At 44.3% G+C, this 12473-nt stretch overlaps 2 protein-coding genes across 2 annotated transcripts in view; one reads left to right on the forward strand and one right to left on the reverse strand.

The window, feature by feature from the left end:
- The first annotated feature begins 1014 nt into the window (after positions 1 to 1014).
- Positions 1015 to 4409, forward strand: polr2j (RNA polymerase II subunit J). The gene is given in 4 exon segments (NM_001292987.1): positions 1015 to 1102; positions 2199 to 2288; positions 3003 to 3177; positions 4195 to 4409. Coding segments are annotated over 4 exon segments (354 nt in total). The 5' UTR covers positions 1015 to 1049; the 3' UTR covers positions 4231 to 4409.
- A 417-nt stretch (positions 4410 to 4826) lies between these two features.
- Positions 4827 to 12473, reverse strand: part of LOC103180525 (general transcription factor II-I) — a 50102-nt gene continuing 42455 nt past the window's right edge. Inside the window, 9 exon segments of the mRNA XM_042338775.1 lie at positions 4827 to 5668; positions 6112 to 6194; positions 6994 to 7074; positions 7540 to 7568; positions 9280 to 9443; positions 9445 to 9464; positions 9617 to 9700; positions 10255 to 10332; positions 11703 to 11771. Coding sequence (XP_042194709.1) covers positions 6136 to 6194; positions 6994 to 7074; positions 7540 to 7568; positions 9280 to 9443; positions 9445 to 9464; positions 9617 to 9700; positions 10255 to 10332; positions 11703 to 11771 — 584 coding nt within the window. The 3' untranslated portion in view covers positions 4827 to 5668; positions 6112 to 6135.

A 12473-nucleotide genomic window follows, 5' to 3' on the forward strand; every position in this document is an offset into this window, starting at 1 on the left:
TATGACTTTCTAATCTCTTCACCGTTGTTACTGATCGGACAGCAGCTTGAAGTCATATTAATTCACTTTATTGCTTAAAAAGCAATGTAATCAGTATGTATATGGACGGGATTGTAGATACATTAGTGTCATTACTATAGTTGTTGAATGGATGCATGTACAATTTCATTTTTATATTCTGCTTATTGTTCAAAACGGTAATAAAGTGCAGTTATTTAGTCTGATTTTTATGAAGCTCGCTTTGCCTAATGCCTATTCCTCCTCGGCAGTTTGCATATTCACCCCTCATCAGTGCCAGGCTCCGCTGTCTCCCAGCAGATTGACGTCCGGATCTTCACTCTCACCTACAAGTCTCTACACTGCAGGATTCCCACAATCCAAGGCCAGGCACATCACCTGGGAATCAGTCAACATGAGGCAACTCAAGCCCTTAATCTGGCCATTGGCAACAAACCTGCCATTGGCTCACAAACCCCACAATCCGCTCTCCACAATACAGTGTATCCTGTGAAGCGCTTTGAGACGCCTCAACGATGTGACGGGAACTATAATAATCATAATCTAATCATAATACAATATAATAATCCCTGCATTTGATACAGCGCCTTATCACGTCGTTGACGTGCCTCCAAAGTGCTTCGCAGAATATACTGTCGAGTGTAGTGACTGTGTGTTTTTGCCACATCAAATGCAAGGATTATTATTGTTGTTGTGTTACATTATTGAGGGGCGGGGCCTGGTGTGGGTCACGTGGTGCCCTGCTCGAGGGGCGGGGACTCTGTGGATCACGTGGGGCGGCTGCTCGGGGGGCGGGGCGGTGTGTGTCACGTGGGGCGGCTGCTCGGGGGGCGGGTGGGTGTGTGTCACGTGGGGCGGCTGCTCGGGGGGGCGGGGCGGTGTGTGTCACGTGGGGCGGCTGCTCGGGGGGGCGGGGCGGTGTGTGTCACGTGGGGCGGCTGCTCGGGGGGGCGGGGCGGTGTGTGTCACGTGGGGCGGCTGCTCGGGGGCGGGGCGGTGTGTGTCACGTGGGGTCGGGCTCTGGCGGGACCATGAACGCACCTCCCGCTTTCGAGTCTTTTCTGCTGTTTGAAGGGGAGAAAAAGTAAGTGAGGCCGAGGCTCTGGGCCTGGGGTTAGCGGGGAGGCGGCGCGGGGCCCGGGTCAGGCTCAGGCTCAGCACCGCCACCGCTGCAGACCGAGGCCAGGCCCCAAATCCCCGGCCCCTGCCAGACCCTGTACCCGGCCCCGGGGGTGGGGGGGGGCAGAGACCCCTGGGGTGGGGGGGGGCAGAGACCCCGGGGGGTGGGGGGGCAGAGACCCCCTGGGGTGGGGGGGGCAGAGACCCCCGGGGGGGTGGGGGGCAGAGACCCCTGGGGTGGGGGGGGGGCAGAGACCCCCTGGGGTGGGGGGCAGAGACCCCCTGGGGTGGGGGGGCAGAGACCCCCTGGGGTGGGGGGGGGCAGAGACCCCCTGGGGTGGGGGGGGGCAGAGACCCCCTGGGGTGGGGGGGGGGCAGAGACCCCTGGGGTGGGGGGCAGAGACCCCCTGGGGTGGGGGGGGGCAGAGACCCCCTGGGGTGGGGGGGCAGAGACCCCCTGGGGTGGGGGGCAGAGACCCCTGGGGTGGGGGGGGCAGAGACCCCTGGGGTGGGGGGGGGCAGAGACCCCCTGGGGGGGGGCAGAGACCCCTGGGGTGGGGGGCAGAGACCCCTGGGATGGGGGGGCCTGGCCTTGGGGAAGGGATGGAGACACAGGTAGTTTAGTTGGATGGAGCCCCCCCCCCCCTCCCCCCCCTCCCGCTCGGTGCCCATTGAACACTGCAGCGCTTTGCGATGTCCTGATGTGACTGTTACTGTTATCACAAATATTGTATTGCAAATAATAATAATAATAATAATTTGGTCACTTCAATCCGCGGCTGTTTGTGGGGCCCCCATGTGTGCAGTTGGCTCACGCCTTCGAGACGTCTCTTAAAGCGCTTCACAGAATATACTGCAAAGTGTAGTGACTGTCTGTGTATATTGTGGGCGAAACGCGGCAGCCAATGGCGCACAGAATGGGAAAAACACCGAGAAGGTATCAGAGGAAAAGACAACGAAGAGTGTTTGTTGGCTTTGGGGAGCTCTCCCCGGGGCTCACCTCAGCTTTTGTAACCACCTTTGGCCTCGGACGTGCGTTAACCATTATTAATTCTCTTTAGAATAACGATAACCAAGGACACGAAGGTGCCAAATGCCTGTTTGTTCACAATCAACAAGGAGGATCACACGCTCGGGAACACCATCAGATCGTAAGTGACCCTTGTTTCTCAAAAGACTTTGCCTTTTAATATAATCCCCGGATTGCCCCACCTCCGCAATATTGCCGGCCTCTGCCACTTCCTCTCCCCTCAGGCTGTCGAGGCGCTGATTATTCCACGCTTTTGTAATGTCCAGGATTGACTGTGCTGACTCTCTCGCTCGCCAGGACTTCCCAACTCTTCCCTCCACAAACTGCGGACCATTCAAAACTGCAGCTCGTGTCCTTTCCCGCACCAGGTTCCTTGAGCCTATTCCACCCCTCGTGGGCTCCTCATCCCCCAGAGGATCGAGTTCAAAATCCTCATCCTCACTTTTAAATCCCTCCAGTTTTGTTCCACTCTTCCTAAAGCAATACTAACCCGCCCGTTCCCATTGCTCGGCAGGCACTGGCCTGCTTCATAACCCCCGCCCTGTTTGCCCCACCCTCAGTGGTCGGGCCTTCGGTGTTTGTCCCCACTCTCTGGAACTGAATCCCAGAGTCCCTTTGCCATTAGCCACTCCCTCTCCTCCTTCAATGTCCATCTTAAGACCTTGTTCATTGACTATCTTCCCACTGCCCTTGGCCACCACTCCCAAATGCAACCCCCAGTCGTCGACAGTCCAGTACCTCAGGACATCCTCCGGATGTGAAAGGCGCTGTGTAAATGCAATTGGCTGTTGATTACAGGACGGCACATGTGTGAGTGACCTGTCTTGCTTTCCAGGCAGTTGCTGAAAGACCCTCAAGTGTTGTTTGCGGGTTACAAAGTGCCGCATCCTCTGGAGCACAAAGTGGTGATCCGCGTCCAGACCACTCCCGATTACAGCCCACAGGAAGCCTTCACGAACGCCATCACTGATCTGATCAGTGAACTCTCACTGTTGGAGGAACGATTCCGGGTAAGTCCTCTCCACTTCCAAATCTGAGTTTTTTTATAGCCAAAATCTGATAACGAGTTTTGATGGAAATTTAAATTGTCCCTAAACCCGGAGAGCGAATGATCCTCCCAAGTAGATATCAGGGAAGGTAGTAATTGTGGACAAATGCAACCATGGATTGTCACTCTGGTGCTTGTCTGAGGTCAGTATTGACAGACATTCTTGGGAGCAGAGAGCTTTGCCATCAGAGTAGGTTTTGCAAACTCTTGACCTGCGAACGCTGGCTTTAAATCGTGGTGGTATCCAGTGTTGTTTCGCTGCCTCGCAACCAGTGTTCAAAGAGCAGGTCTCTGGTGGCTCTCCCCAGTAATGTAAACAGGTAATTTCTGAGGTCTGAAAGGGCCTTTTTTGTTGTGGATGAGAATTAAACATATCACCTGCGAAGGAGAATTTTAAATCATTCTTTTTTATTGAACCATTCATCACTTGGTAACAGCTGGAACCACTGCTGCAGTAATTAATTGTAAACTGAGCTTTGAACGATTTGCATTGGTTGCCATGTGGAATGATTACGATAAAGCTGTCATTTGATGCACTCTGAACAAGATGCCTCACTGCTGATCTGAGATACCTCTAAAGAAACACGAGCCTCAGGAAATACTCAGGATCTTTTGTTTCTTGTCAGGGCTGATTTGAATTCGTCCTAAGAAACAGTAGTATAATAATAATAATCTTTGCATTTGTTATAGCATCTTTTCATGTCTGCGAGATCTCAAACCGCTTCACAGAATATACTGTAAAGTGAATTGATTGTATATTTTGTGGGCGAAAAGCAGCCAATCGGGCACAGCAGCGTCCCCACAAACAGTCAGGGATTGATGAAAAGATACTGTTTGATCCTGATTTATTCTAACAGTCTCATAATCTGTTAGCACAGCAGTGCCTTTAGTCTGAATGTTATCTAAATCGCGTTTGATTTGAAAAAAACATTTTGAGCGTAAAATCGGTGAGCAGTGAAACATTTTCCCTCTTTTCCAGGTTGCAATTAAAGACAGACAGGAAGGAATTGAATGAGAAGCTACGATTAATTAGCTTGAACACTTGCTTGGTAGGATGATTGCTTGGTTGTAGATAGACCTGATGCAGACTTGTTGTATTTCATGTGTATTCTTTACTTACCACTTCTAGCACTGTGTACTGAGATGATTAAATACAAGCTGTGTTTCTGAATTAAAAATCAGACTTTTTTAAGGTGAGTGTACAAATGTTTGGTTAGTTATTGTTACATAGCAGTTTCTGGCACAGCACTAAAACGCAGCGCTAAATTATTTAGCATTCATCTTAGAGACTTAAGTTACGAGGGAAGAACCACTTGCTACATCTCTGACGTGTAGTAATTAGGTTCTACAAAAAGTTGCAAAATCAATGTCCCATTAATTAATGTTTGAGCTTCTAAATTAGATATTCAAAGTGATTTTCTTTCCTTTTTGTGTGTTTATAGTACCATTCCTAGTGACGTATGCTCAGTGACTCTGGGCTGGAGTGAAGCTGCACAAAGTGATAGTGGATCTTATTATGATTTGGCTGTAATAGTCAGCCTGCATCACCGTGCAGTGTAATGTAGTATATTTAATTGCAGGGTATTAAGGTGGTTATGTGACACAGGGGCAAGGCAGAGGGACAGAGGACGAGTGTTCCAGAGTTTCAGTATGCAGTGGTTGAAAGTGCACTATGTTGTATACAGTATTTCAAAGAGAAAAGACAGGTAAACCTGCTCTTTCACACCGTCCAGGAGCAAAGTAAGAGCAGAGAGAGAGGCCCAGACAGGTTTTTTTATTGCCTTTTACGTTTCCATTACTCTACTGTTCACAAAACTTCAACTATGCATTTGACACACCACAGCTGTTTGTATCTATCACAACAATAGTGCTGAACAGGACCCGCTCACGGACAGAAGCCATGGCAATCTCCACCCAGCTGCGTCCAGGCTACAACACGTGAAAGTCGGGAGGAGGAAGAGGTAGCAAAGGCTGTTAGTTGGTTTTTCTCTAGTTTTCAATGTTTGAGGTTATGGTAAAACACTATATATAAGTAGGTACAACACATTCAAATATTGAAGCATTCAACTTGTAGGTTCAAAGTGATTAACAGATGACCCAAGTCGTCAGGTATTTCACAGATGGTTCTCAGATTACAAATCAGTACAAAGGTGGATTTTTTCTTCTCAGCTTTAATAAAGGTTTTTTGGTTGACAATTAAGATGTACAGAACACAATCCCTCAACCAATGTGAGATACAATTTGGTACATTTCATAATCCATTAAACTTGAGTTGATTTTTAAAAAAAAGTAGCTTTTTTCTAATGGTACAAAAAAGTCTGGTTGAAAGCAAACATTGTCTCCTAGCTTGTACAGTTATAACAATATACAGCTGATGCCTTAAACGTTCTGAAGCTCACACTGACTGGTTGGTTCTGGAGGTTGGGAGTTTCCATGCTGACTGGCATCAGGTTCTGCAAATATAAATAAGATGCTAAATTAATTGCATTCCCTGAGGATGAGGGAACAAATCCTCACATTACTAAACCATGCCGGTGTCATTACGTACAATGTTTTAGGCAAAACATGATGCTGCTGGTGAAGTGCTTAAGTGCTTTATATTTTAGATATGTTAAAAAATAACCCCGAAAAAAGCTTTGTAAATTTTTCAACTTGATTATTATTCAATTAATGAAAGTTTATTGAATTCTACAATATTTATTTAAACGGAAGATTAGTTTAATGGCTAAACATTAGATTCATTTACGGGTCTATTCCGTTTGAACTATTTCTTAAACCATATTGTAGAAGACCATGTGATTTTACACAGGAGGCAAGAGAGAAATAGCACATCAGAAATTTCAGCTTGCAGAGAGGAAGGAGCGAGTTGCAGAAAATGCACTGAAATTAAACTTACCCACAACACTGTCAGAAGGAGTTCCTATGACCACGCTTCTGTTGGTTCTTTTATTTTCGGCAGTTGTCTTGTCTGAGATGTATCTGGTAACAGAACCCAAACAAATTCAGTGAGAAACAGGAAAGGTTTGAAGGGAGTGTAGTGTTGTGGTTGCTAAAGTGTATCTTTCTCACGCTGGAGATTCCCACCAGCACTGACCTCATAGACCAGACATTTCCCTCAGTCAGATTCATAACAACACTGAGGATCAAACTTAATTCTGATCAGACTGAAGGAACCCAACCTGAGAAGTGGGCCTTGTAGCAGAGTGAACTGGTGGCAGGGGTGACAGCTGGCGGGAGCCCTTTACACTGTCTGGTTGAGGGCTGTGGTTTGCACCTGACATAAAGGGAGTGACTGAGGTCCCAGAGCCTCATTGCATCTTAATAATACCAGGTCCTGATTCAGTAGGGTTGGATGGGACAAAACTGGCCAATAAAAAGCAGAGATGGAGGCTCGAGGCCCTCCTCACCCATCATCGGCCACTTTACAAACATGGGATCATTTGGCCCAATATCTTAAGGGCCGGGAAGTGACCAGACAAGTGGCTGTGGACAAAACGATGGGCGGGGCCAGGTTGTTGGCCTGAGCTACAGTCTGTAACTTGGGACGTCCTCCCGCCGTGAAAGGCGCTATACAAAATGTAATCTTGTTGTTGTTGTAGTAATAACTCAGCTCAGACGCCAAGGCCTCCGCAGCAGATTCTGGAAAGCCCAGGACTCTGGTCCAATCACACAACAACATTGATGTGCTTCCAGGCGTCTGGAGACATGATAAGGCGCTATTTGCAAACGCAAGGATTATTATTTTTTGGAGGAAAGCAGTTTGCTGAATGGCACACACCTCCTCCAACTGCTGGTGCAGCTGACATCACCGAGCCCCCTGGTGTCACTGATGAAGCCGGTCCACTCGGTTCAGTTACCTCTACAGGGAGAAAATGAGAAGCAATTAAATGACAGCCTTTACAACAACAACTTGCAATTACTGCCTTTCACGTAGGAGAATGTCAACCTGTAAGTATCTCTGTGGTACATTCCTGAGGTTTACATTTATAAATGTTTGCAACAGTATATACAAGTACAGAAGTATATAGGTACAAAAGTATGTGAATTGTAAATTAAGCTGTACATCAGCAAGTACCAAATGAAAGTGATCCAAATATAGTGATCTGCTCGGCCCTATATGGAAATTATTTTTGAATAAATAGATTTGTTATTTTCTATTAACCCAGTTATCCACTGGGATGCATCAAAATCCTCAGTGCCACAGCGTGAAGCTGAAACATTGCACAGTTCAGAATTGCAACTGAACTCTGTACAATATTATCCACTTATAACATACACACTGAAACCTCATTCCAGGTTAAAAACATACAGGTTTTCCACTTACGATTATTGATCAGGAGTCCTGGAAAAGGTCTGTGGAAAGAAAGACAAAAAGAAGTGCAAATAAACACATACAAAATGGGTTTGTTTATATTAATCTTCTTTAACATCCAATCTCAAATCTCCAGATACTGTCAGTGTACCAACAGTAATCTGCCGTCGTCAATGGAATTCAAATATGGTACAACGAAATTTGGTTAACTGAATACTCAATTACAGCAAATTATCCAAAAAAAAGGACTATTCATTTTTAACCGACTGATAGTTTTGCATTATAAACTGGACTCTTGATTAAAACAGACCTGTGTTCATTTCAATGCTATCTCTGTTAATTTGTTTCTGAATTTAAATGCCGTAGTAATTTCTATTTAGTCGAGTTCAGTGATATTCGGTAATAAAGATCTTGCTCTCACAAAATCACTTGACAGTATTTATTTAATTATTAAATTTACAAATTTAAATAAAGCCAAGATAATATGTTAAACTACACAGGAAAGTCTCATTTTCTTCTGAACCTGACCCTGGATTATAGCAGTTGTAATTATTTGATCGACCCTATAAACTGCAACAAAATCACTGTTATCACATCTTAATTCAAAGCAGCGCTTGTGCCGATGTCAAAGCAGGAAGGATGTCTTCACCATCGGCATCTTGTGCATCATCTCGGGGCTGGACATATTTGTCGTGTGTAGCGATCAGCAAACCTCAGCATCAGTCAGCTCTGCGTGGGTCAGCAGATTGTTGTCAGGGTTCACAAAGCTTTCTAAGACTTCCTCAGTTATCCTACCTGGCTGAGGGGGCTCAAACCTTCACACACACGATGATGACGGTTGGTCGGCCATTATAACTTCAGGAAATTCAACAACCAATACAGCACTGTCATTTTGCTTCTTTTTTGAAGCAATTTGCATCCTGACTGGCCTCAACGCTATTCCATGCTTTGCTCTATCAAGTGGATGCCATCTAGTTCACCCCAGTCTGTGCTAGTGCACGGTCTGCACCAGTTACTTCACCTGGACTAGTTGAAACAAATTTGATGGCGACTTTTCCATCGCTCGAGCCAACCATGCATTGCAGTGTTGGGAGCCCAAGCTGCCTGGCAATATCCTCGGCCTTTTGCTGCAAAAACTGCCCATTCAGCGGAACATGAAGCGCACGTTTCTCCTTAAACCACTCAAGAGATGCTTTATCCACATTTTGCCTTCTTTGCCTTCGCGTTTTTGTTTGCGATTCGAATTACAATTAATCTCCAATTCTTGCATGATGGTGTCTTTGTTCCTCAGGATTCGAGACACGTGAGCCTGGGAAATCTTGAAGTCAGCTGCCAACAATACCTGACTTCCCTTCTGTGCTTCTGCACTTTAGAGAAGTTTAATTTTCTCACTAAGTTCCAAGTCTTTTCGGAATCAAGGCTTCCTTCTGCCAACACCAAGCCAACAAACAACACTAAAGCCACGTGGAGAACTGTGACATGCTCACACAGGACAAAAGTCCTAGAAGTGTCATCCCTAGTTACGTAAACTACAGCAAGTGATCTGTAGAACTATTCATTCACTGGACTCGGTTCCATTGGTTTTAATATGAACGTCCACGGGAACAATTAATCCAATAAACCATTTAAATGGTATTTATTAACCGATCGATATTCTTATATTTGGGCCGCAAACGGTTTGGGATTTCTAAATACGATTCAATTAAAGCACATGTAACTATATTACCGTTAACATAAACATTGACAACTTACCGTATGACTGTAAATTTGATAAAGTTTGGAGATTCCAGTATCTTTTTCATGGCACTTATTTCAAGATAACTGGGTGCTTTGAACGGAACTCCCTGAGGCATGCCGTCCACTATAACACAGCCAGGGTTGGTGGTGATCTTCCTGTAAGGAACCTTCACTGGGAAAGTTCATTCCAATGGCTTCGCCTACAAAGTAAAGCGCATTTAAATGTGGGTTTCAATCGGTTATACGGATGCAACAAAATGGCTCTGATCCAATTTAACAAGATTGATTTTTTTTATAAAAAAGGTTAAAAAGCCCCCTCACACTGCTTTAAACAATTGTATGGAAACTTTACCAAATTTCTTGCTGAACAGGTCATTTACTTGTTCTCTCAGCTGTCTGGCTTTCTCCACTTTGGACAACTTTTCACCTTCACCTTCTGAAAGAAGAAGAATCAGGTATAAACTTCACGATTGCAAGTTGAATTGGGATATTTATTAATACTGGTGTCACTTTTTCATTCTTCAACTGAAGCTGAACCTCTGCAGCCTGAAGAATACATTAAAACTCACATAAGTCTGATCTGTATAAATCGTATAATTGTCTTAGTCGTACATCTGCTCAAGTCTTGATCAAGAGTTTATAGGAACAGAAGGAGCCCATTCAGCCACTCTATAAGATCATGGCTGATCTGTAACTCAAATCCAATTACCCGTCCTTGTCCCATATCCTTGATACCCTGATCTAACAAAAATTTATTTACCTCAGTCTTGAAATTTGAATGGATCCACCATCCACAGTTTTGGGGGGAAGACTTCCTGATTTCCACTACCTTTTGGGTGAAAAACTGCCTCCTGATTTCACTCCCAAATGGCTTAGTTCTAATTTTAAGGTTATGCCCCTTTATTCGATTTATAATCTATGCAAGAAAATTTATATTGTATGCAAGACCCACAGACGAATGTACAGATGTACTATAAAACTGCAACTTACCTGGAATTGTAACCTGAATGATGTTAAGATCTTCAACACCCACTGCAGAGGGTAACTCAGCAGCTTGATTGTCTGAATCTGCTTTAGATGAAACATTCAAAATATTACATTACCACTTTTTCAATACAAAATAGTAAAATTTAAATTACAAGCAATTCCGAGATGCTACCCACATGAAGAGTGCGACATCAATGCAAGTTGTTGCTTAAATGACCAGTTGCAAAAGAAATTATGTGCAGAAACTACAGCATTCCTCTACGCTGGTAGTAAGTGAAATAAATTCTTGTTTCACACGTGATCTAATACGTGAAAAAAAAATCATCTCCCAGTGGATCAATATAAATAAATCCCTTCACATCCTACCACTTCCCTACCTCTCATTCCTCTGCGCTCCTTCACTCAGCCAACTCAACTTCCTGCATAACTCCAATCATCTCTGTGCCTCAATCGGTGGCTGAACCTTCAGATTCCATCTCACCGCCTCTCGATTGGTCTTTATAACCTGCCTTGAAAACTACCTTTTATTCAGCGCTTGTTTTGTAACTTTCCACTTGCCGCTCTCCCTTGCTTGACATCTGACCCAGTCTTTGTAAAGCACTCTGAGACGTTATCCTATGGGAATAACGCTGTATAAATGCAAATTGCTGTCAGTGTCCAATCGAATGATGGGTTAACGGATGAACCAGTTGCAGCTGGAGAACAGTACAGGAATAAAAGCAGTTTCCAGTTGGATCTCACACTTGGGCCAGTTCCCAAGTGAGCTAAACATAAATAAATATAAAATAATAATCCTTGCATTTTGATATAGCTCTTTTCACGTCTTCTAGACGTCTCAAAGCGCTTCACAGAATATACTGTAAAGTGAATTGACTGTAATTAAACAAACATTAAAGTTAAATATATGTAATTTAGCATACCTATATTAAACATACCATCGTTATTCATATCGGTTGTGCAAAGATCCTTGAAGGATATCTCTGATATGCTATATACTGGCATCACTCAAACCTCATTCCACAAATATCTTAATAATAATCCTTGTGTTTGATATAGTGCCTTATCACGTTGTTGAGACGTTTAAAGCACTGCAAAACATATTGTAAAATGGATTGACTATATTTTGTGGGCGAAATCCAGCAGCCAATTGCACACAGCAGTGTCCCACAAACACCTGGGGATTGAGTGACCATTTTTTTTAAGGATTATTATCCCGGAAAGTGATCTGCCAATCGACTAACAACTGGGTTCCTACTTACTGCTAGATAACCAGGAGGCGTGTGGAGTAAAGAATTGAACCCGGGTCCTATCACTTGTGAGGTGAATGTGCTAATAACTACACTACGGGACTCCATATATTAGTTAAGATAGGTCTCCCTGTAACTGTACAGACATAATCCAATTGTAATTTCAGATTCAAGGTGACTTGGAAGAGGGGCAATAAAATTTACCTGTCGTTGCTGGCAGCGTCATTTGTGGCTCTGGGATTTTTCCATCTGAAATCGTTTGCGACCTTGCTGCTTCAAAAAGAAATAACCACCATTTAAGTTTAATGGACAGTTTGGCTGATATTCATGCTTGTAGTCATTGACTAACAACCAGGTTCCTACTTACTGCTCAGTAAACAGAGGCATGTGGAGTAAGGAAACTTGCCCAGAGTTTACAATAGTCACTGGTTAATAACTATCCTATTCTAGATGGTTTAGCTGTGTATATATATTTCTAAATCTCCAAACTGTTGCTCTGAATGCATGCTTCACTGGAAGGAGAACAAGTGTAACCATTTTATAGCACCTTATCAAGTGGAAACAGGTCTAAAGTGCTTTGTAGCTAATTGCAATCAAGTCTTTCATTTGATATATAGCACCTTATCCAAACAACAGCAACAACTTGATTTTATATAGCACCCCTCATGCAGGATAGCATCTCAGAGTACTTAATATTAATAGTTTGATGCCCAACTGGGAAAAAGAGGGGTGACTGTAGGCACGGTTGAGGAGGAAAGACTTCACGTGGGATCTGAAGATGATCAAAGAAAAGGCAAGGTGGAGGGATTGAGGTAAGGAGTTCCAGAGGGTTGGGGCACAGTAGCAGAAAGCATAACCACCAATGTCAGAGCAGAGAGGTCAAGAGATGTGCAGAAGGCAAACAACAAATTACATGTAATATATCGCCTTTTATGTCAGGACATCCCAAGGCACTGGACAGACAGGCATTTAGAG

The sequence above is a fragment of the Callorhinchus milii genome, unplaced genomic scaffold (genome assembly GCF_018977255.1).
Source record: "Callorhinchus milii isolate IMCB2004 unplaced genomic scaffold, IMCB_Cmil_1.0 Scaffold10, whole genome shotgun sequence".
Lineage (NCBI taxonomy): Eukaryota > Metazoa > Chordata > Chondrichthyes > Chimaeriformes > Callorhinchidae > Callorhinchus > Callorhinchus milii.